This window comes from Melopsittacus undulatus, chromosome 2 (assembly GCF_012275295.1).
Source record: "Melopsittacus undulatus isolate bMelUnd1 chromosome 2, bMelUnd1.mat.Z, whole genome shotgun sequence".
Lineage (NCBI taxonomy): Eukaryota > Metazoa > Chordata > Aves > Psittaciformes > Psittaculidae > Melopsittacus > Melopsittacus undulatus.
In genome coordinates, this window is record NC_047528.1 from 23,355,975 (window position 1) to 23,381,598 (window position 25,624).

The following is a 25,624-nucleotide window of genomic DNA, read 5'->3' on the forward strand; positions in this document are numbered from 1 at the left end:
TCCAAATTGTTTAGATATTGTCCGTATTAAATAGTTCTAGAGGCTGTAGCTGCAAAATAACATGAGATTCTTCAGTTCTTGGTAAATTATTAGGTTTTTTGTGGAGGTTTGGTATGGGTTTTTTTGTCTGCTTAACAATTTCTGTTTAAGAAAAAGTAATGCTACTGGAAGAGAGATTAGTAAATTCTTGGCAATAGTGTATGATTTTACTGTGCAGTTCATATAATCTTTCAGAAATATGAAATACATTCTCATGGAAGTAGGAGTTTTATAGAGGAATGGTGGTTGATTAATTTCTTTTAAAGATGGGCTCTTCAGTTACTCTGAAGCTACTGAAGGAAGCCAGTTTTTAACATGCAGGTTAAAAAAACATAACCAAGGTGATAACAGGTGTAACAAAAAACAGGTTTGGGGGGGGGGGGGGGTTTAATAGCTTATCTCATCTTATATATACATTCTCTTCAAGTATCTTTGAGACTGAGCCTTCAAGTTTCAAGAAATTAGAAGGCATCAACTTCATTTGGACTTCAGTATGAGCCAAGTGACTTATTTCCATTGAACTATTTGCAAAAAGAAATATTTAGCTGCTTTTTTCAAGACTTCTTTCCAAATCCTGGTTCTGTAAAAATATCCCTTGGGAAGCAGCTTGATAAGGACAAGAACTGATAGCGTCTGCAGATTCCAGATCGTATACACCAGTGTCAAAATGTTGCTTTCTTGAAATTATGTCTAGTTTCATTTTACTTTGTTCCTATTTTAATGGATTTGAAATATATTCTAATTAGACTTAGGAACTGACATTAGTACAATTCCATACTGTGTCTTTAAAACACAAACTCCTTGTGTCCTAAAAAAAAAGTTTTAAATGGAATATCTGGAAATGGATTTCATAGTCATTTTGCTGGGGCTTTGGAAAAAAATAATTTTAGGTTTGATTTTTTTTTTCCAAACACACTGAAATATTAAGTATTCATTTATTCTTCTCTTCTTTTTATATCATTGTTAACAATACTAGACATAGTTTTATGTCATATAATTTTTTATTCAGTTTGTTGTCTGGTTTTAAAGAGACAACTTGTTTTTCTTTTTCTCTGATTTGGAGAGGTTCTCTTATTCTAAAACCTTTTTGAAGTCATATTAAAATATAAAAATAGAACATCTGTGACAGATCTGTTTTGAATATATTTCACATTTCAGGATCCAAAAAGATCTGGTGGTCTGTGGTATTTGCTTGTTAATTTCTTGATGAATGGCTAGAAAGGCCACGAAGTGCACTCAGTACAGCACGTCTTCTGAAGATAGATGATCTCAAATAAATTCTATTCCCAATCAGTTTTTGATTTGTTAGGTGTTAAACCATTTCTTTGTAAGGACAGTGTTTACAAGCCTTGTAATGAGACAGCCCTGTGAGACCTTACTCTTCTTGCTGTAATTTTGATAAATGGAACTCTAACTCATAAAGGATATAGTGATTGAAGGGCAACTCCGGGTCTCGTACACTTTCATTTAGATAAATGTTGGGTACAGTACAACAAAACTGAGGTGCACTCAACAAAGTGATAAATTTAGACAACAGCCAAGCCAGAGCTTTTTTCAATAAAGACAAAGAAGTGCCATTTACTATATTTATTTTAGATAAATGTATGTTTAATATTATAAGCCAGAATGGATTTTAGCAACATTTATCTTGTTGCTAATCTCCAAATTTGCTAAATTAATTTAATGCCTTCTACTCTACCGCATTTCTTACATCAATGTCTGGCAATATTTCTGTAATCTGGTAACTGGAACCCTCATCACGAGGGATTTAAAATACGCTAAATTGCAGGTTCTTCTGATGCATTTTAAGTGTTGGTAATCATTTGGGGCTTGAACTTATATTCCTTGTAATTTTAAAAATACATCTTCATGTATAAATAATTTTAAAAGACTGTCACTAATCAGTTACTGCAGAAGCGCTGACTCTATGATTACTTCAGATTAGTATTTCTGAAGCAATTCATTTAAAGGTTATCACATTTTATAAAACTCTCAAACTTTCCTAACACTCACTGGAACTAGCAAAAAGGAAGAAAACAGTATTTTCATGCTTTCTTCCTCCCCTTGCTAGTTAATCTGAGGCGCAGACCCCTTCAGTGTCAAATATTCACAGCAGGATCTATTATTACTTGTGTCAAATAATGCTAAACTCCCCAGAAGTAAACACAAGTGTAACAAGATCCCGATCTAACAATTAAATACTCAGGACAATTCTGATACAACAAAACTGAAGGTCTGTTACAGAGCATTGCTCCTTTCTTTTTTTCCAAACTCCAATTCTTGATCCTTTTTGTGAATTAGGAGGGGAAAAAAAAAGGAAGGAAAACAAAAAGGAAAAAACCTTGGTCATAATACTTGATTCAATTTTAAATTAAATAAATAATTAGTGTACTAAGTAATAAGCTTGCAAGTATGGTAATGAGCCTGATAATTGGACACAGCAAAACACAGTATATTAGTATCTATTGATATTGTCTTCATTGCTGTCACTATTTGTATGATCCTAATGGAGAGAGCAACAAACAGGAGAGATGGTATCGTGTATTTTGGGCTTGGAGAAAAAACTGGGAGGTTGCTTACTTGTTTGTCTTTGCCTGCTTTATAATTTGAGAAATAGAAATTGAGATAATAGCAATACTATATGAATGGTTAATATTAGGCAATGCAAAATATGAGGTTGTCTTGGCCTGTAGTAGAGTCTGATACCCACCATGCTAATAGTGATCTTCAGAGTAAACACACTCATAGAAAAATATACTTCCAACATTTTTATTTATATGTGACTCTGTGTGCACAAACTAATTAGAAGACTCATCTAAGAGTAGGAGATAAAATCATAACATCTTCCCCACTGTTTGTAATAAAACTGCCTGACATTTCAGTGTGAATCCATGCATCTGTCTCCACTGGTCCGTCTACTTACTATATTCCTCTTACTTGTCCAGTATTAATACAAGGCCAGGAGTCTTACTGGGCTTCACTTCATCGTTTTACATCTCCTATAATAGTATTCAATCAGACTTTTTAGAAGACAAGCAAAATCTACATGTGCCTGGTTTTCCTCATATTTCACCCATCATTCTGTAGCTTAGTAGGAGGAAAAATTCCAAATTGTCATACAGAAAGGAGAGATTATGTTTGAGTTTTATTTCTTGGTTGGTAGAACTGGAGATACCCATAATTTAAATGGTTCAAGGTGAAGATGCAGGGCTTTTTGTTTAGGAAAAAAACCAGAAAACTTTCTTGCATAAGGCTGCTATGGGTCTGTAGTACTGATAATAAAGCTAATGTCCTCTCCCCAGTTAAGAAGGAAACATTGCACTGATGTCACAACAGGAACATGAAAGTTATTTATGATATGAAAGCTACCTATGATTCTGTCATTTGACCACACTATGATTAATTCACTATGATTAATTTTTTATATAATGAGAATGAATTCTGGCAAGTGCTAGTAGGAACTTCCCAAAACCTAAGAAGGTTCCTGCTGTAAGGAGATGTCAGTCTGAACAGGAAAAGTCAATTATAAGCAAGAAGAAAGGATAAGACCTACTTGTGAAGTCCTTTGCCACATGCCCATACACCAACATTTTTATTGTGCTCCTTAGAAACACACACACACATGCACACCAAAGTTCCCTCACTGTGCTTGTCTTTTTTCAGTCTTTTCTGAATCTCTGCATAGCACACCTTGTATGTTGAAATAAGCCTGCTTCACCATCCTGTCCCTGCTATCTCTAAGACACAAATGATGACAGATTTTGAATTTCTGAAAGCAACTCCTTTAATTTAGAGTAAGTGGATTGAGTTCTCAGAGGGCAGAGTCAGGGCACCAAAAAGAAACTCCTGCTGAATTTCTTGCAGATAGAAAACAAATGGAACACTGAACATCAAGTAAATAGCAATTATTAAAAGCAGGGTAAAAACAATCATTAAAAGCAGGAGAGTCTTTGTGAAATGGTTTGTATTTTTTTCAAGATATATTTTGAAAGACAGAATAAAGCTGCATATTTTGTAAACCTTGATAAAGTTTTAACAAATGTTCCTTTTTCAGTAAAGATGATTTATATCTTATTACTACTTGACTGTGTTTGATTTATATTTAAAATATTATTCAGCTAAATTGACAACATTTGTAACTTTTTTAGGCACTGAAGAGGATGTAGTGAAGTCAAAGAAAACTTTCCGCAGTCAAGCTGTGGTAAATCAAAATGCAGAAACAGAACTTATGCTTGAAGGAGATGATGATGCTGTTAGCCTGCTCCAAGAGAAGGAGATTGACAACCTTGCAGGTAATTATGCTTTTCATTACAGCTGAGGTATGAGTCAAAACTTGTTGCTTCTTAAGCTTCATGATTAGTGTCTTAATATTGACAGCTAAGTATATAATTACAGTATGAACAGATTCTTTGTGCTGTATATTTAATATGATGTCCTAGTTCCATGAACAAAGGGAATTGATCACAAAGCATGTGCCTGTTGCCTAGTCTTTCAGCAGAGATGCGAGAAAGTGCAATACCTCAGTGCTTTTACTACTGCCTGTGACTTGTTGAAAATTCTGTAAAACAACTGTGGAACATCTCTTTTCTTTTGGTTAAAATGGAGATGAGGACTAATTCCACAACTCATGTTCTGTGAGTCAGAGAGCAGTTGTGCGCTTTGATGACCTGATCCCAAGTGCCACACAGCTTGTGGAGACACACCTGTGCTCTTTCTGGCACCCACTTCTCTCAGGGGTTAAGTGGCATTTCAACCCATCTGCCACAGCCAGGGAAAAAGTTGCCTGTTGTAAGGTGCTACTAAGAAAGAAAAACTGTGACCAAGCTGTGAACTTCATTAGCACATGAGCTGGGAATGAGTCATCAGTATATATGTACTTGAGAGAGCCATTCTAGTCCTTTCTCCCTGACTGAAGGTATACAGTGAGGTCTCAGTTTTATCCATCTTCTAACAGGTTTTGTTACAGCTTTGTCTTGAGGAAATACTTTCATGGAGAAGTAGTCTGGAAAGAAAAGCATGTTGAAAGTTGAAAATTCAGTCTCTTCTCAGGCAAGATAAGAATGTGAGAACTGTGAAATTCAGTATGATTTTTTTTAGGTTAATTTATTTAGGAATATATTTCTTAAACTGGTCCACCAAGGGGAAATTTTGTGATGGCTTAGATTTTTTTCTGCATAGTTGAAGTTCTAAAATAGCCACTTTTGTTCCTGTACTTTCTTCTGATGCTGTAGTGAAAATTCATAGCAGAGATAAGATTATAAATGGATGGTTAAAAAAGGGGGAAAAAAAGGCAAAACAAAAAGTAAAAAAACAAGTTAAAAAATTTAAAAAGCCTACATGAAAGTTAGTCTTATGCTTTGAAACTAGAGCAGAGCAGAGAGAGCAAGTGAATGCTTTTATTTGGGAGCAACCTCCAGTATATGATTATAACAGTTAATATGTCAATATGCTTGCTTTTTCAATCTCCTGCTAACCATTGCTGAGATACTGTTGTCCTCAGTCAATAAAATAGTGCATCAAGCAGGACCATTATTGGAATAACTTGATCAATGTCCTGTTCTCCTTTAAAAGGAAAAGTCAGTACTGCTTTGGCTAAATTCTTAGAAGCACTATTTCTTAGAACTGTGTTCTTAGAATAGTGCTTCCAACTAAGTATGCTCTGACAGTTCTGAGCAGGTCTTGATAAAACCACACTGTCCATTCTTGTCTTATTCTAAACAGTTACGTAGATTCAGTGTATGTGATCTGGAAATCTTTGAAATATGTCAAGTTGTGGTGTCTCAGAGCATCATATACATCTAGTTACCGTTCAGAGTGGAATGACACATCGGAATTTCTATACTCGGATATGCCTCCAATTTAACTTTAAAGCTTAAATCAATTTAAACCTGGTTTACAATGATTTGGATTGTCTCAGGAAGGGATAGGCACTAAAAAAATCATTATAAATCAGGTTTCAATTGATTAAAGATTGCTCCCATTTAACTAAAACAATTTAATGTTCTTTATTCCATGAAACTGGGGCACCTTTTAAAAAGATAAGACCTTAGTTTTTAGAAATTTTTTAACTAAGAGAACATAAATATTACAATATTTTGATTTGTGAAGCTAAAACTAAAAAAGGGAAAGTTTGAAACAGATTGAAACTGTTCATACAAAGTTATCTGAACATACCTTTTCCTTCAGAGGCTATAGTTTTTCATCAACCATGTGGCACAAATCAGTGTAAAGTTCACCTTGATAAATTACATATGGGATGGAGAATTTTTAAATAATTTTAGTCTGAATATTTTTATTATATAACCTCAATATTCTATATGCTGCAATGGCAGATTTCATTATATTAAGTATCATTTTAATAAAAAATAAAAATTAGATTCCATGTTATTATAGTCTTAGAATTATGACTTCTAAGTTTGCATCAAGATTTTTAACTAAAGCGGTATTTCAGCTGTCGTACAGTATGAGTTATCAGAAGATTTTGATCTTGTTTTTACATATTAAAATATTTTAAATTTTTCTGTTTCAGTTTTAGCTCCTTTTCTTCCCAGACTGTTCACTTCAAGAGGCAAGTCACATCTCTGTTAGAACTAATAATTGAAATAGTCCAGTCAATTTTAACAGTTTTCTAATACATTTTGAATCTGTGGATAATACAATCAAATATGCTGTAGTGAGTTGATATTACTAACTCTTCTCCTTTTCCTCTCCTTTCCTATTTTCTAATGCTGCAATAGGTCTCTTAAATACTTACCCTTTCTCTTAAAAGCCTCAGAATGCATATTTTCTAACCATTTGTCTTCTGCTTAATAGATGATTTTTTTCCACATTAAATGTGGATGTATTCGAATATTGTAAGCTGGCATTCTCAAAAGGAAATACATTTTAACAGATGATATTCTTTCCCCAAACTTTTTTGAGTACTGATTTTGCACTAAAATATGTCATAAAAAAAAAAGAAAAAAGAATAATCATTGGACCACTCAGGTTTCATGTATTTTAGAAATACACTCTCTTCTCTTTGTTGTGAAATTGCAGATGACTTGCTGAGAATTGTTTGTGTGTATCTGAGAATAGAATTTAGCCTTAATGACATTTTTGAAAGATACATGTTCTGTAACTAGAGCACATTTCATCTATTTTGTCATATGGCTGGTGGCAACAGCAAGTAGGTCCTAGCCAAAGTATCCCTGAAGTCTTTTGCTACTCTTTAAAGAGTAGTTTCTAGAAAGAAAAAAGGAAATAAAAATAAGAGGATATGAGGCTTTGGGTTATTTTGGGAAGACAGAATGCTTTGGCAGGCATCTGTCTGATTATTTGCATGGGTGCAATCAACTCAGAATCTGACTTACTCATAAACCGTGTTGAATTAATCTCACGACAGTCTTGCAAAAATAAATACATGTTGTGCACTCCATTATATGAGAAGATTGACCAACTCATCCAAATAAACCCAAGGAAAGACACTAACTGCCTTTAATGCATCTTAGTCTTTATGTAGAGAATCTTTTGTCCTTGTACTTCTATCTCTAGCTGGAAGGAAATCCCCCACCATGCAAATGTGCCAGGAAGGTTTGAGTGAGATGCAGCTTCCCAGCACTGCTCAAAGTTTTAGCAACGCAGCTTCAGTATAGAAGTGATTCTAGAAAGCAGTACTGCTAAACAAGAGCTGATATTCCATCCAAGCCAGAATGGTTAGCTAGTCCAGCTGGCATGAGCACTAAATATATTAAACCCTCTACCTAGACATCTTAGTACTAACTTACTGCCCTGTGCTAAGGAACACACCAGGTCATGAGGATTTGACAGTTTATATTATTATTAATGAGATATAAGACCTTTCACTTCCAGGTCATCTGTTTGAAGTCCAGACAAGACTGGTGGTAACCAAACATTATCAGCATGGTTTTTGGCCTATGCAAAATAAGCCTTTTGTCTCATTTCAGCCTTTTCCAATTAAAAAAATATTTGACAGTGTCATTGGAAGAAACTGGAATACTGCCAAAAGCTCTACTAGATAGAGGTGCAGTTAAGATTGTGTAACAGTACCTAAGGAGCAAAAAAAAAAAAAAGTAAATTGTTTAGCCCCTAGGGGAATTTTCTATTCCAGGTTCTAACAAAGGACTCATTTACATTTCTGAAATTATTATGAAGCCTTGCATAGGACTAGATGCAGTAACAAAAACACTAACACACCAAGGAACTGCATCTAAAGCCTTGGAAAGCTCACAAAATAGGTATTTGGGATGGAAAACTTAAATATGATTGACACATTTAATATTTAGACATATACACATTTAGTAGCAAATATGTGTATGGCCAAAGTCTGACCCTGAATTTTCCTTACAAGAGCTGAGCAGTGTAGATAATTTTTGGTAAGCAAAGCTGTTTACAACTTTGTCTTACTTGTTTTTAAGGAGTAATGGAGGGGCATATTTTTAGTTTTGATGCATTATCAGTGATAAATTGAAAGAAAGGGCCAGATAGCACATTATATTATCTCCAGCCTACCCAGGAGATTTTGGAGAAGAATCATCTTCATCCCTCTCAACTACTGGAGAGAGAAACATGAAAGTGGTTCTGAGAGTGGTTTCATCTTCCATCTGCAGCCCTTCCCCTCTCTCCCTGGTGCGTTCTCTCCTGAGAGACTGAGAGAGCCCTGCCACCCATCACATCCTCCCCTTCCACTACAGCAGTTGCCATACGTACATCTGATGAGCTTGGGGGTCCTGAGGGCAGAAAGCAGGAACCACAGGGGAAGCCTAGGAACAACTATAACAAGTATGCAGTGATGCTTCCTAATAATTCTCTCTCAGCCTCCAACAGCTTGTACCTCTGAGGATTCCAGAGTCAGAGGTGCTAGTTATTTTCTTTCTTTTTTTTTAACAAATTTTCTCTCTCTTTGTCCCCTGGCTTGCACTCTCTTTCTCTCTTTTTCTCTCTGGAGGTGGCTAAGGTACCTTAAGCTCCATGTTTTATGCTTTTTTCTTTAAGAAAAATGTATGTACATGTGCACAAACAGATATGTCAGTTAAATAGCAAAGTTTCATTAGAAAATGCCAAAAAATGTCTAAATATTTTTCCTAGTTTTTCAAGCTTCCCAATGGAAACTGTTCACTGAATTCAGCATATGCACTACTGAGTAGTTTTCTCCCCTCAAACTCAGTTTTTCTTGCAAATTAGTCTTCAAGATAGGAATTTCATTGCAGGGAATTGCTTGTTTGGTGGAGGGACAGGAATGTGGAAGAAGAGTGATTCTTTTTCTCTTTTTATGGTAGACATGTAACCACACAATCCTTATACTTCCAAACATGGAAGTTTAATTCAGTCAGATTATCATAGTTTCTGCTTATTATATATTCAGATTTTGATCTTCAAGTCTATGTATAAAAAAGAAAAACATATTTGTATGAGTTTAATTTAGAGTATGGATTCAGGCATAGACTGAAAACAGTTATACTTTTGATATGTAGTTGGCTTTCACATTGAAAAAGAAAAAAAACAAAGTTTCTTAACACACTATTTTTAGACATCTCAGTGTTTATTCTAATAATTTTTTCCACATTACCATCCAAAATAGCTTAATATTTTATAAGGTGGTTGCCAGTCATATAAGATAGCGTTCCTAAGCACAGCTTTGAAGAGTTCTTTATGCCTTACTGCATCACACTCTTAAGTCTGAACATCTTCAGTTTTTAAAGTGGCAGCCAGATTTCCTGCTTCCCGAGCTTTAAGATGAAATCATTCAGACTTCATTGTTTTTTTATTTCTGAATGGCTCTGAGACTCCTTCATGTGCTCTATTTAAATTTTTTATTTTGTTCCTCCTTAACTTCCAAAACTCTTTTTACTTAAGGCTACAAAATTAGACTACCATAGAGCCTTCAACTGCACACTTGTCTAATGTGTAAGTCTGGAGCTTCTCCCTTGTCCTGAGGTAATACACTCTGGATGGAGCTTGTTAGTTTATCAAAAGGCAAGCTGATGAGCTACCTGATATATGGAGAGACAAAAATAGGCATAAATAACAGAGAGAGTAATATATAAAAGAAAGAAAGGCCTCAGTATAAGGAGACAGACTTCACTGTTCTGCACCTTATTACATCTTCACTATACAGTTGATTCCCATGTATAAATCCCTGCAATGTTTATAAGAACATACAGGGACAGACCTGCGTAGATTAGTATTAGGAATGTATCCACAACTGTATTGAACTATGTTTAACCTAAGCACTTTCAGGACAGGACTTCTGCTTTTTTGCCCTTTTGTTGGTTTTGGGCTTTTTGTGTCTTTTTTTTTTTTTTCACTGCTGTTATAGAAGCAAGAAAAAAAAAAAAGAAAAGCAATCCAGAAGCAACCCAGTGCATTTGAACAGTTCTCAGTGGTAGCCTGTTACAGGAGTGCTTTTAGCTTGGCTTTCTAACAAAATAAGGTTTATGTGAGCATCCTTTGGCAGCCTCTATCTTTGTAACATCTGAACCTGGAAGCCATTTTGAGCAAACTTCAACACAGGAGTAAGGATTTCAGAAGCAATAAAATTCCTGCAGTGAGATCAGGTTGTTAAGGGAAAGGAAAAAGCCTACATGACAGAGCCTGCCACCTTGGCTCTCCTTTTATGAGGTACCAGAGAATCTTTGTGGAAGAGTCTTCAGAAGCTCCCTGACTGTGGACCAGCAAAACATGCAATCAACCAGTAGGCACAGTTGCCACTAGAAAACATTCTCTGTTGGTTCTGAGATACTTGTATTTTCAGAAAATTTTGAAGTTACAAGTATTGCATCTCAGGTGATTCTTCAAAATACACCTAGCAAATTATATGGTGATTAAACAACTTATTTCTTTCTCCACACACACATATAAGAGTAGCTAACAAAATAAGTGTACTGTAAAACATCACAAGCTAACTGAACATAGCAATTCCCTTCACTGCAGTCTCAAGAAATATAACGTTTACAGTTTATCCTGAAATCTCTTCCAGAATGGAGACTGGAAGAAATGAAAGCTGAGGGCCCACATATTTCCTTTCATTTCTAATCAATTGAGCTCTATTGACATGCCCAGGTACACAAGCTGGACTGTATGAGATACCTGTCAAGTCTGGTTCACTCAGACTGACAGCTGGAATTTGATCCCTCATGTTCCTGACTCATTACAGCGAATTCCTGTTTTGGTGGCATACTGCTATAGCAGGAAGCTTTCTTTGCTTTCTCTTTTTCTTCCAAAATTAAATACACTTTTCTAAGGTATTTGGGTTTTTCTGTTACATTTTTATTACATAGACAGATGTAGTGGCTCTCTCAGAGAAAACATATCACTTAGGTGGACATGTTCAGCATCACTTAAGGTTTTCTAAGTTGAAAAAAGTACCTTAAATTTTACCCAAAAATGAAGAGGAAGTTAGTGCAGGTCATAGTGCATTAGTGTAGTATACTCACATCTGGATGCACTGCTTAACAATCAAGGTCTTCATTTACAAACCAGCCTAATTTACTCAATCCTTCCTATGTATAGCTTCAGGCAGAGCACTCTGTATGAATCTAATTTTAAATGGCAAATGTATGCATTGCAGTAGTGAGGTCTCTGTCCCAAACATTTGAGTTTCTGGACAGCTGTAAACCATTAAGGAGAGTCTTGATTATTATTAATACTTGATCATCTGGCAGGTTGGTGCTGGAACACATCCTGGAACAATGCTAAACCCCCATATGCCACTCAGAGCCTGAGCACAGTTCAGAGTTTGTCATGTATGCCACCGAGTAAATCAGACTACCTGCAAAGGCAAGCAAAAGTTGATTTTCTGAGTTGCTTTAGGCTGTTAGACACACAGCTAATTGTTCCATGGGACCTTCAGTGAGAAGATATCTAATAAGATTGAATTTGCTATGGTATTGAGCTTGTCTCTACATATTCTGTTACCATTCGATTAAGTGGTTGCTTTCTATCACAGTTTGAACAATAGAAAGAGATACTTATTCCTTGGAATATTGCAAAACATGTTTTCCCTCAGGTAGAAGTACTATTTTATATTTTTCTTTCAATGTAAGCAGGAAGGTATGGAATTGAAATAATGATTTGCTTTTGGAGGTGCACATGTCAATTCAAATATATGGAAGGTGCATATATGTTTGAGAGAAAATTACTTTCTTGAGTAACACTATTTTCACATTCTCATTTAAAAAAGTATTTATTTCATACTATTTTATTCCGAGTTTTAATATGTAAGATTATTTTTATTTACATTTTCTTTTTAATCAAACACATATGTTTGCTGTTATGGCACCACTTAAGAGAATTGAGTTGCTGTAATTGTTTAGTTATTGTTGTTGAAAAAGACCATTGAAGTTGATCTTTGATGTTAGTAGTAGTGTTACATGCTTTATGGAGGAAAGGGGGGAAAAGTGGGGAAAATTTTGGATATCAGGGGCCTATACACACTGGCAATGACATTTAAACAAACAATAAAAATCAATCCCTCCCTCACAATATGAAACATATGATTGTGCAAGAGTAAAAAGCCAGCAAAATAAGCTTGGATATCTAAATACAGGGGAAAGGAATTGGGGGGTTTATGCAGTGGAGGAGGAGAAAAACAAGATTACAGTCATGTTTAGACGTATATTCTGGTTTCTGCAATCAAAAAGTTGTGCAAATTATTCTCTTTATTGAAACTGTTCAAAGTGATATGTAAAGGGAGCTGGGTATGTACATTCTTATAAAAGCTTGGGTTTGAATGAAGGAGTTACTCCCCATATCTGCAATGGTGGAGAACAAACTGGGGGCAACCATCCTCATGTAAGTTCAGTATATTTACTGCAGAAGTCTTTTTAAAGGCAGTTTGGATCAGATTTATGGTGACAATAGGACAAAAAAAAAGGCTAAATTCTGTAAATAGGGTTGTTTTAGGAATCTTATGTTGTTTGCTTGTTATTTACATGGCAGTGCATGTATTATATCAATGGTGTTAGTTGTTTGAAATCATTTTCTGACTACAGAGCTTTTCCCAAAGGCTTCTGGTGCCTATGCCTGTTTCTGCTTGTATTGCTATGTGATTTATATTACAAGAAACTGCAGGGTTTGTGTGCATGAGTGTGCATTACATATAACCTGTTTCAGCTATAAGGATTTGTAGTCATTTTAAATGCAGGTCAGTCTCAAATACACTTGGCTTTAAAGTGCTGAGGGAATTTCAGTTGTCTGATTTTGGGTACCTTGTGAGTGATTTCTAATTATTATTATTAATATTTAAAATTTTTGTTTAAGCACCATATCAGATTACAAATTGTAGTTTTTGCAAATTATTTTACATAGTGAATTTATTAGTTTCAGCTAATCCATTTTATATTTTTCCATGTTAAACAGTATATGAAAAAAGATTGATATGTTTTGTGTTTTAAAATAGTGTCAGCTGAAAATTACACATGACAATATTCGCTTTTTTTTCCAGAATAACCAGTAAATTGTAAAATTTAATTGGTCAAGCTGATCAGATATGTTTTCAATATATTTTTCCCAGCTAGTATTTTTAATGTGTTAGAAATCACCAAAATATTATTTTAAAAGTTAGATTTTTAAGTCTGCCATAGGTAAATTACTTGGTTTTGTAACTCAGTCTATAAAAGCATATATCTTATCCTACTTAGGAGTAATTATGCTCAATTGTCTCAGAAAATATACCTCTGGTGTAATTTGTGGGCTCATAAATATAACATATCTTCAGTTCTTACAGTTAAAAACGACTGTTCATGGAAATGTTTGTAATAACAAATTCAAAATAGCACTTTGAGTTTTCCATGAGAGGTGCAATTTTATTGGTATTGCTTTAACAGATAGCCAACCCATTCACCTGATAGGACTTTTCACTGGCATCGATTTTCTTTACTTCAACTTGAAAAATACAAGAGCTAGGATACAAGTAAAACAACTGAATACAAGTTCTGAACTCTGTTTAACAAAAAATTAACGGAGGGGAGGAGAGAGATTACATTCTGCTTTTATTCACTGGGACCTTCTAATCCCACGATCATTTACTTTTGGAAGGAAAATATTATTTTTAAAAGTATATGTGCAGTAGCGTTTATTTTAGAAATGTAAATCACATGTGCCGACCACAGGGATCAGGCAAAGCAGAAAATTCTCCCTCTGAACTGATTACAAGACCTGTGGATCTGAAGTGATTTCTGCTCTGTTTCTAAGGCCAGAACTTCTTTGTTAGGTCTCTGCTTCTCTGCTGTAGGGCGCTTCAGAAAGCTTGGGAAGAGGCAACGAAATGATCCTTAAAAAGAGATGCTGTTGCTTAGAGTCCCAGCAGCTGACAGGCGCCCTGGACACGAGTCCTCTCCACAACCCCCAAGCTATCTGACGAAGCTAAGCAGCCACAGGTTGGCTTTTTTGACTCCTGAGTTGGAAGGGGAATGCTCTCCTTGTTGCCAGCGGCTCCTGACCTGCGCAGGGAGCGCCCAGCAGCGGCCCCGTATGCAGCCCCTGCGAGGCGCGACCCCTGCAGCCGCCCTGGTAATGAATATTTACATCCCCTGGAAAAGCGCAGCTCTCCGCCGCCGAGGGGCCGGGCAAGGCTGGTAGCCGGAGCTCGTTATCTTTCCCGCATGCGAATGAGCCCGTCCCGCGGCTCTTGGCTCAGGTGTGCCCGGCTTTTGTTCCATTAGATTATCAATTGAGGTTAGGAAGGAGACCCAAAGCTTCCCGATAGCGCGGTGCCATATGGAAAATCTGCGCTATTTTGATTATGCTCTGTGTAAACATTTTAATATCGGATCCTTAAAATCCAGAGACTATCCCAAAGGGGATTAAAACATAATCCTCTCTCTTTATAGCTGTAGTGGATTAATTTCGTATTCTCTCAGTGGCTGGCTTGCTCCCTGAAGGCTACAACAAAAAGTCTCTGTGCTCCTTAAACATGCTGTGGAATTGGTAGTTGTAATTGGAGATTTCCAAAGGACAAGTGTAAAAATGACACAGTGTTAATGCCGACTTTTTTTTTTCTCTCTTGTGCTTTCAGGAGAAAAAAAAAAAAAATCTGCAAAGACTTTTTTAACTTAGTTGGAACACTCCGTACCCCGAAATCCTGTAATTTGACTATTGTTCATTATGCTCACTGCTTCTTTTTTGCTAATGGGGGGGGGCGGGAGTCAATCGTTTTCTCATCTGGAAAGTATGATAACGCTTATCCCTTGTTGCGTTTTAACACCTCTGACACGTTTACATTGCAACAAATGTAGGGTGTCATTTGAGCAGAACGCGAGGCAGATGTCAAGGTACAGGTCTAGGAGCTCTGAGCCTTTTTTCGGAGGAGGAGGAAGAAGAACCCAGAAATCCCCTATTTCCCCTGCATTCAGCAGTGGGCTCAAAAGTGAATGTCCCCTTTCCCTCCGCACCCAGCCCCTGCCTTGCAACTCGGCACCCTCCTCCGTGTGGGAGTGCCTGTCGCTAGCACACCCGCCAGCCTACGGGCACCTACTGTCTTCTCCTGGGTGTCAGGTTGTAGGCTTCAGCCTTTTGACCACTAAATAGCGGTGGCTTCATTTTTATTTTAGCCGCACAGCACCAGGGAAAAGAGGTAATTGGATTAAATTGATGGTCTTCCTTCTGGGATTCAGCAAAGCCCACAAACGCCTCTTTAATATGATAGAATATCGGGTCGTTTTCACGACGCGTCTTTCGAAGGCGCTTTTCTTCCCGCACAAAGGCCCGGGAGCCCATCACCGCTAGCCGCGAAGGGCGGCGGCTCCCGGCCGCGCTCAAGGAACGTGGAGCGGGGACTGGGACGCTGTGCTTGAGAAGGCAAGTGCTTCTGCAGGGCAGGGAGCCGCGCTCTGCCCAGACCCCCCTTCTGTAAACACAAAGAAAGGGGGCCTGGGGAATAGAAACCCAAATCCACTTGTAATCGTACAAGGGAATCGGGCGTAATTACTCGAGCAGCCTTGATGAAGATTGATGAGGCTTTAACGCAGCGTTTCGGATCGATCACCCTGCCCTGCAGAGCCTGCAGCCGGGCTTCCCCGGCCCGGCCCAGCTCAGCTCGACTCCTTCCTCACCGCCAAGGGAGGGAGGGAAGATGGAGGCAAGACAGGGGGAGCAGCAAAGCGAGCCCGGCGCGTGTGATTCCGATCAGCTGACTAGGGTCAAGAGGCTACCCCGGTTTATTAGGAGATGGAAAACAATAAAATGAAAGAAAATAGAGTTTGTATCAATATTATCCAGCCTGCCACGCTGGGCTGCTGAAAGCTGTCACTGAAACTACACACTTTAGCTTCCCCTTGTATATACAGTAACCCGTGCCTTCTGCTATATTTATTTTGCAGAATAAATGACAAAACATTGTGCAATATGGGCTCAAATTGGGTGTTACAGTAAAGTAAAGCATTAACAACATGACAGTTAGATGCGCTGATATAGGACTAATTTGGTTTAAGTGAGTAATTGGAAGTGTCGCTTACAGGATGTGGTAGTAAAGCATGTGGGATACTGGGGGAGGAGGAAAGGTTGCATCTATGCCCTTGGTCTGGGTTGCCAAGTGTGGCCCAGCACTCACCTCCACTGTGCTGGGCTCCCTGAGTGTGGAGAGCTGTCATCCCCAAAGAGAGGGGTGCCTGGGGCCTGCAGGCCCCCTTGCCATCCGAGCAAGGTCTTCTTTATGGCACAGGAAAATTCAACTGCACAAACCAAGCAAACCCCTTTTAGCATTCGCTGGGATAATCAGTTTGCCAGTTTCCAAAAGGTGCTTCAGTCATGTCTGTAGCTCCTCAGTACTGAGGCTTTATTATTTGTACATCAGACGTGTGTGTGTGACTGCACATGGGTATGTGTGTTTATATATGTGTATACAAATTACCCTGCACACTTTAGTGGTTAAATCTTGAAAAGTGGTTTATATTCAATCTTTTAATTAGAGCAAGTGAGCTTCCTATACATGGACATTGTCACCTCTAACAGTAGATTGCATTCATATCGAAGATAAGATGGTGAAAAAAAAGAAGATCCCCTGTTCTCTTTTGCATTAAAGCAGAAGTTTGGTTATTTTTCCCCTGAATTAAAACCTAACAATTTGTGCAGAGAAAGCTGCCTTTTATAATAGGTTTTCCCAACCCCATCTTTTCAGTGCCCATGTAAGCATCTCGATATGGAATATATTTGAGCGAAATACTGTTACCGTAATTTTAAGAGGATTAAGTGGCAGCAAGCTGAAATAAAAATGATGTTGCCGTAAATATATTTAACGATGCTAGCCTTTGTGTGCCTTTGGTATGGAAGTAGGTAAAAAACCGCCGTGCTTTTGGAGTTGAACTCTGGACCCAGAGTTAATAATAATGCCCCCAGGCTCCGCAGGACTGGTGTGGTGGGCAGGGGTTGCGGGCCGGGGACTACTGTTCTGCCGCCCGCTCGCCACGGCCCGAATTCATCGGTTTCTGGTCGAAGCTGGATGTAACGAGTTGCCGCTATCGCACATAAACAGCGGTAGTGTTAACGAGGAGCAAAGGGGCATGAAAAGAGAAGGGACCTGTTTCTAAGAGGCAGCTATTTTTCACTCTAACTCCTCTAAATTTCGCTGCTGGCTGATTTATCTTGCAACCCCGGAGCTCACAAACTCGCCTCTGTCCTGACCGCGGAGTTCAAAGCACTGACCGCTGGCAGGAGGGGAATAAACACGGAGGTTTACAAACGGAGTTTATGAGGGTGCTCGCCGGGCACTGGCTTGGCGGAGGGGAGGGGAAGGGCCACCGGGAATGGGCCGGCCGGGCGCCTCCAGCCTGACCCTCGCTTTGCCTTGCAGGCCCTGTGGTCCTCAGCACGCCGGCACAGCTCATCGCCCCCGTAGTGGTGGCCAAGGGGACGCTGTCCATCACCACCACGGAAATCTATTTCGAGGTGGACGAGGATGACCCGGCCTTCAAGAAGATCGACCCCAAGGTGAGTGCGGTCGGAGGGCGGTTCGGGCCCCCTCCTCATCTTCATCTCCATCTTCATCACCATCCCCGGTCCTGGTCCCCGCACACGTGGGCCGAGACTGCCCTTCCCCCCGCTCCAAACTCCCGTCTGCGCCTCTCGCTACGTTTTATTTAAAAAAAAAAAAAAAGCGCAATGTATTAATGATGTTAAATCCTCTGTTACTCAGCGTGCGCGTTTTCCAACAGCCTTTCGCTCGGTGCCTTTGTATGAACGTGGTCAGATTTAGCAGTTAAGCCAATTGCTCTGAAATCCCTGGAGAGAACAGCAGCCCCAGTCCCAGTCCCAGCCCTCAGCCTTTCCAAGGCACAGCGGAGTTTTTTTTGCCCTTCCGAGGATATCGTAGAATCCTGTTATTTCAAGAGTGTTAGTTTCCGTGTAAGAAAATACGGCGCATTTTGTAAACACTCTGATTGCTGAAATGCAAGTTCATGCTGATTTTCTAAGGGAGGGGGAGCGCAAGAAGGAAAAGGAAAAGGGAAATAGGCATGTGCCCAAGACTTGATTCCTGGGAAAGCTCTGGGTTTTTTCTGAAGTCATTTACTACTACCAGTTCCCCAGCGCCTCCTCCCCCGCTCCGCGGAAGCCTCCAGCCCAGCCGCCGCAAAGCAGGGGTGCGTGACTGGAGCGGAAACCTTTCCGTGGCTTCCTCCCGCGGGCGCGGAACGGGGGCTGCCGCGGGGGGGGGGTGTGGGGGGGAGGGGGAGGGGAGGTCAGGGAGTGCGGAGGAGCCGTCTGTTACAGGGTCGTTTTTAGCCTTATCGCTGTTACTGCGCTGGGAAATGTTAGAAGAGAAAAAAATGGGGAGGTGCCTCGGGTTTGTTTGGGTTTTGGTTTTCCTGCAAAAATATTATAAATAATTTCCAAGAAAATTCTAGCGACCTCGTCTGAATATGTTTAGAATATGGCTATTTCTCTTTTGCGAATAATTTCTCAAACTCGGAACTTTCTTTGCAGTGCTGAGGAAAAACAACTGTCAGAATCACTTGGGTTAACGGTTTCGTTAGGGAAATATTTCCCACTAGAAACAGTTGCTAGTGGGTGTTACACAGGCGATCGGCCTCTTTCAGCACTTGTTGACTGTCAGGATACTAAACCGATTCCCCGTTGTGATTCTGCGTTTTGATTTTAAAGCCGTTTTAAGGAAAGGCACAGTAAAAAGGACCAGGCGCTGCGGTACGGAGAGGCGATGTTGGATCGCTTGCAGTTCTGTAGCCACACACACGTTATTCCCTTCGAATGCCCTGGGAGCGCAGGGGCTTGATTTCTGGGAGTGCAACTGGCAATCTTATCACATTCATAACGGATTTGTAGGTCAGAAGTAATATTGTTGTTCGCTTTATTGGTGCCGGCTTGAACCTTTCACCTATAAATTTTATTTTCTTTTTTATTACTACTTGTGCAAAAGCATGAGTTTTATCAGCTTCACTGCTTGGCTTACTTGGTACACTGGCTCCTGAAGGGATACGTTGTGTTTCCTCAGCTTTGCTCAGCACCAAGCAGAAACACATTAGTGCCATATAGTAAACCTTTCAAAAGCAGATTTCTTTTCTGACGGCTGAAAAGGTGTTACTGCATTAATAACAACATCGGTGTCTGACAGATGCTGATTGTCTTGTGGGCCTAAATTCTTTTAAATTCTGGTGTGTTTGGAGCACCGGTATTTCCCTGTTCTAGAAAACTATTAAAAATGCAAAAATCAGGCGGCTGCCCTTAAGTTTTCAGCTTTACAGGGTTTAAGCAACTATGCGCAGGAAGGCAAAATTCACAAAACATAGCTGCCTCTGTTTTTTCAAGTAGAAAACTTGATCCGGTATTGAAACGCTTACCCATATGCATTTTACTTCATTTATTAGCTTGTAATTAAATAAATCAGCAACAGAAATTAAAATCTAAATCACAAAAGGTAATTTTCCAGTGTATTTCAAGTGCATTTTCAAATATATAACTCCAATATTCAAGCGTTATTATATAAGCAGAATCCAAATTTCTTTTGAATATATTTAAATAACATTTCAAGTATATTTATGGAATGTTAGAAATAGAACAAGCAATATATATGAAACGAAAAATGTAAACTTGTTAAGTTCAGACACTTCCAAAGACAATTAGCAAAAGTACCGTGATAAAATCTACCTTTTTAAATGGTATCTTCTCTTTAGCAGAAAATGTCCTTGAAGTATCCAAAATGGCAATTTAACTTCTGTTCACCAAATCACAAAACACCAACATCCACAATTTCAAAGACAATGTGAGATCACAATATTTGATACAAATCAAAGGTACATTAGGGTTTGTTCAGATGGCATATCCAAATAGCTTTTACTCACAGAGGGTTTACATAAAAATACTGGGGTTTATTATAATCCGTTGGTACCGTTTCTAGGCTGAATGGTCACAATCAAGTTAAATTACTGCCAATTTTCTTTTCTAGATAACATACTTTTTTATCATTACTGTTTTCTTTTTTTTTTTTTCTTTCACGGGGAACTGCAAAATTGTGACGAAGATGAGAGAGGAACGACATTTGCTGTTGTTATTTGCTTTTCTTTGTGAAGAGCTTAAGCTATATTCCTTTTTGAAAGAACATTATTTGCATTGTCAAATGGAAACGTTTGACTTTTCGAACAGGCAGGTTAAACTTCATCGGGAAATAGGCAGATTTGTCGTTAGGGCCGGTTTTATAGTTACCCTCTAAAGTTTCTCCAAACTTTTCGGGTTGGTAAGTATTTCCCTAGCCAGTCGCCACGTTTGTTTTGCCGCGTTTTCCAGGGCCGAGTGAGGTTTGCCCTGAAAGAGGTCTAAGTTGGGCAAGAAGTAATGCGGGCACCTCCTGCATTGGAGGCAGGAGATGAGCTGCAGTAAAATCCCGTTGAGCCTGTCTCCCAGGCACGATTCGTCCCAGTCCGATTCGCGGGGATGCTTTTCGCACTCGTAGGAAACCAGAGTCTTCATGTGATAATTATTCAGGGGCTGGCCCGGCAGCTCCAGGTGACGGTCCCGTAAGGTTTTGAGTATAGAGAGGCATTTCTTCCTGCAGCCGCCCATCTGCAGTCTATTCTCGGCTTCCGCGAATTGGAGCACCCAGGCATCGCTCTCGGCCGAGCTTTGCTTGCCGGCCAGAGAGTGGCACTCCTTGGACAAGAGGTTGAAGCCTTCAGCCTTGACCTCGGCCACCCTGTTGGGTCCCGGCCAGGGGATGTGGGGGAGCGGCCAGTGGGCAGCGCTCCGCGGCCATATCCCCGTGCACTTGAACGCTGGAGTGATCTGCACCACGTACCGATCCCTGATCCTCAGCTTCACTTCGCTGGTGTCCGCCACCATCTTTACCACGTCTCTGTAACTGCACTTATCCACGGCTTGAGCCACCAGAGTCTGAAATCTGGATCGGATTTTGCGAGCGGAGAGGTAGCCAGACGCCGTGATGAACTCCACCCAGAGGGACATACTCCTCTTTCGCCCGTCGCTTAACTTTAACACAGCGCAGCCCGGCAAGGAGCCGTCGTCCACGAAGTTGAACACCCCCATTTGGTTCAGGTACAGCACGACTTCAAACTCCGTGGGGGAGATAACTTCCAACCCCTCGTAGCGATTGTCCATCTCGTTCAAGGAACTGATGAAGCGAGGCTCCTGCACCTCCACCTCCTTCAGCACGTCCGACACCACTTTGCAGACTTCTCGGATCGTTTTGGCGATGGCAGCTTTCCTGGCTTGGCATTTCTCGTTGTAGTATTTATTCAAGTGATACACCAGCTTAGCCTGGGCCGCGATCATGTTGGGGCAGAGATCCGGGTTGTATACCGGAGTCTCGCAATAGGCTGTGGGATCCAATGCGGCTGCTAAGGCTGGAGCCAACTTCAGAGGAGAAACAGGCTGCCGCACTCTGAAATGTAACAAATGTTTTTCAAAATGCGCCGCGGCTGCTGCTCCTCAGATGCTCTCTTCCTGCTTTTTAGATCAGCCCTCTTGAAGTGTGTGTGGCGGGGAGGGGGGGTGGGAGGCGGGGGACTGGAGGGGGCGATATTTTTCCTCCCCCTTTTTTTAAAGGGTCCGTAAGTGAGAGGAAAGCATCGAGAGCTGCACCTTCCCCCGCAGCAAGAAAAACAAAAGTTGCACTGAGGCACAGTGAGGCTTCCAGTAGTCAAAATAATAAAACCTCTTCGTATTTATTTATGTTTTCCCGTAGTAATCACTGTGTGTATGCAGGGTGGTTAATCAGATGGTGGGGGGGAAAAAAAGTGCCGTGTGTGTGTGTATATGTCAGAAGAAGCTGGCTGTTGGTTTGTATAAGAGCCCAGATGCACTCGTGTGGAAATTATAAAGGCAGGGCCAGGCAGGCGGGCGGCCAATCGCCACTGGGCTCGTCACTGCAGCCTCCTTCAGCTCAAACCCGGCTAATTAATCCCTCTCTAGGAGATAGATATGTATACACACACACGCACACAGGCACATATATAGAGGTAGAAGGTTACTGGTTGAAAAATAGCCCCGATCATCTGTGCACTCGGAAACCGGGAGAAATCGCTCTCCTTGGGGTGTAACGTGCAGGGTATTCGCGTTTCGAAGGGACTCGGCAGAAGGGTGCCACTCCGCAGTGAGCCCGCCGTGCCTCCCCCGGCCGCGGCGCGGGTGCAGGTGTATTCCCGGGCATCCCCCACCTCGGGAGCCACACACCGGGCTTGCTCCTGCGGGAGCGGAGATATAAGGTCATTAACTCTCATTCGGCAGCACGTCACGCTGTCCTTTCCTGCTGATAGTTGCCTCTAACTGCAAGAGAGAAGTTCTTGGGTTTTTTGGTTGGTTTTTTTTTTTTTTTTTTTTTCCTCTCGTGAATCGGCCGATGAACAAGGCAGCAGATTCACGGCAAATTTAGTGTCCTTTGGAATAAAGTATCACGCAAAAGTCCTCGATTTGTATTGTTCTAAAAGATCTTCTGACGGGCTGTAATAGATTCTGAGGTTTAATGCATGTCGGCATTGTTTCTGCCTGGCTTTTTGTGTTTGTACCTTGCAAGGGAGAATCAATCGCTAAACTTATCTGTCAGGTCTTTTTCACGTTTCCTCCAGAAATGAAGTAGCAGATATGAACGGTAAATCTCATCTGCCAGTTCTTAGCTTTGTTTTTATATTCCGAATAGCGGTCCAATATATTGCGAAGAGTGGATGCTCAGCTGCTTTTTGAGGCGCCACTATAAGTATCTATTAATTTCAAACCTGGACGATTTATCGTATAGCGAGCTCTGCTAGCAAGCTGCGTTTAGTAAATATGCACACGGGAGGCATGCTAGCGGCTGCATACATGCTGACATGCTACTAATCTGACATTTTGGGGTTTCGTATGTGTGATGCGTAATTAGCAAATTTTGCCTTCGGTACTTTAAGTGTTAGGAACCGGGACCTTTATTTGCAAATAAGCTGGAGTGGCAAAGTCTTCTGCTTTGCAGCATTTACCGAGCTTCACTTAAAAAGAATCCTTAATTATAAATGTATATGTGTGTTATACACAGGAGCAAAGCTTTTAATCATTTGGAATCTTGAATCCACTGCCCGATTACTAATTCTTAAGGTCACTGTCACAGGCATAAATAAGGAGAAGTCATACCACAAAGAATATTTCACATTTATTCACCGTATTAATGAGACCAACTTTATTGGACATAGAGGAGAATTTCTGATTTTGTGCTTGTTTCGTTCGGTCTGGCGTTTATACGGGTGTTCCCCGTGCCGCTTCCCAAGGAGGAAGCTGATGCGGGAATAATTTTCTGCCAATTCGTGAAGCAGGGCTGGGTCTGTCTTGGGGCGCCACGCTGAAGAACTGCAGGTGACAGTTCGTCCCGAAGCAGCTTTTTCTCTCCCCGGCCGCAGCCCCTCTTGCTGACGGCGGAGAGGCGGCCACTTTCTGGCTATTCGGGCGAAGAGGAGCTGGTTTCCTGCCAGCTCTTCTCCCTCTCCGGGTAGTTTCCCGGCCAGGCTGCGTGACACACGTGGCTCGCCCCGGGCGCGGCGGAGACACACCGCATCGGTCCCGGCGCCTCCCGAGCTGCCGCCCGGGCTTCCCCCGCCTTCCCTGAGCAGGCTCTTACGGGGCTCCTGACTGGGTCGGAGGGGACGGCCCGGCGCCTCCCCGCCTCCGCCGTTCCCCCGCTGTTCTTACCGTCGGCTGCCCCCGGGGGCACGGGGAACCTGACGCAGCGGGGTTGGGGACCGATCATTGCCCCCGTCCCCGGCAGCCGGCTCGGTGGCACCGCCGCAGGCCCAGTCTGCGGGCGGGGAGGGGGAGGCACCGAGCCGGATCCTCACATCCCGCCCCACTGGCCCCGCCGATGGGGTTCAGACGACCCCTCCTTCCCCCGCCCGCCCCTCGGGGCCTGGGGCGACGCCGGTCGCGCCCTGCCTTCACATGCGGGTGCGGTGTTCGTCGGAGCAGGACACGGGCTGTGCTGAGGAAGGAAAAGCGGCGAAGTTGGGTCTAACTCTGGCGGGCTGGTCCCGAGGATCTCGTGTGGCGGGGGATGGCGGCGGCGGTGCTGGCCGGGGCCCTGGTTGCTGCCCTGGCGCGGCCGCGGCCACTCGGCCCCGGAGCCGGCCTTCGCGAAATCTCCGGCTCTGCCTGGTCCGGGGTGGTTTCTTTGATGTTTGAATAAGAAAGAGCGCCTTCTCCGCGAGGTTACATACCGCAGCGGTGTAAAAACGAAAGTTAGAGCGGTCGTAAAAAAGGTTGTGCCTCCCGCCCATCTCCGCCGAGTGAACAGCCCGCGGCGGCCTCTGGGCTCCCCAGCCCTTCCCCAGCTCTTAGGCTTTCCATCCTGGCCTCAGCTACTTGGTTCCTCAGTCCATCTGCTCCCCATCCTCTCCCCTACCGCATAGTGCCCCATCCCTCTCCATCCCCGCGTCTATTCATCCCTGCCTCATCCCCTCGGCTCCTCATCCCTCCCCGTCCTGTCCCAGCCGCTGTGCCGCATCGGCGCGGCACGCTGGGGGTGGCAGCGTTTCGGTGAGGTTTTGTTTATTTTTGCCCTGTGGTTCTAGCTCGGTGAATCCAGTTGCTGTGGGCAAAAGGCGACAGGTCGTATCTTTAAGATGTCAGAAGGCTTAATTTTCATAATGTGGCAAAATTAATTTAAATTAAAATTACGTCATATCCTAAGTCAGAGCTTTCAGTGTATAATGCTAAGATCAACCTACGGTATCAAGTAATTCAGGTTATATGTATTTACTGTATCTTGGTGGCTATGGGAACACTAGCTTTAGTTTTGGCTGGGTGGTGTGTAGCAGAGAAGGTTGCTATTCACTGTGTGGTTTCTTTTCACACGTACACAATAAACGTTTGATAGTTTGGAGATTTGTGGATTTAGGCATCGCTGACACCAGTCAACCACTGAAATGTTACTGCTTAGGTGACTTGATCGTTTAACATGACAAGAAGTCGGTGATTTGGTTTAGGTTCTGAAAATTATTATCTGTTTGACTAAATATGACACAAAATATGAATATTTTCGAAGCTTCTGACCGCTTTCTGCAGTTAGTTTTTCTCTGTAGTTATTAGCATGTCCTTCATAAATTACAAAAGGAAAGTACACCTTTTCATCACTGAGTTCTATTTTTATATGTATTGAGTTGTTTTG

At 41.3% G+C, this 25,624-nt stretch overlaps 2 protein-coding genes across 7 annotated transcripts in view; one reads left to right on the top strand and one right to left on the bottom strand.

The window, feature by feature from the left end:
* NBEA (neurobeachin) overlaps positions 1-25,624 on the top strand; it is a 509,113-nt gene that overhangs the window by 329,717 nt on the left and 153,772 nt on the right. For 5 of the 6 annotated variants that reach the window (XM_034074342.1, XM_034074344.1, XM_034074341.1 and 2 more), the window contains 2 exons: positions 4,188-4,331; positions 17,828-17,964. In XM_034074342.1, coding sequence (XP_033930233.1) covers positions 4,188-4,331; positions 17,828-17,964 — 281 coding nt within the window. Of the gene's footprint in view, positions 1-4,187; positions 4,332-6,568; positions 6,608-17,827; positions 17,965-25,624 lie in introns of all 6 variants that reach the window. The other variant, XM_034074343.1, reaches the window with a different exon arrangement.
* MAB21L1 (mab-21 like 1) lies at positions 20,490-21,976 on the bottom strand. Its single transcript, XM_005147617.4, has one exon. The coding sequence runs from the start codon at positions 21,772-21,774 to the stop codon at positions 20,695-20,697; it is 1,080 nt and encodes a 359-aa protein (XP_005147674.1). The 5' UTR covers positions 21,775-21,976; the 3' UTR covers positions 20,490-20,694.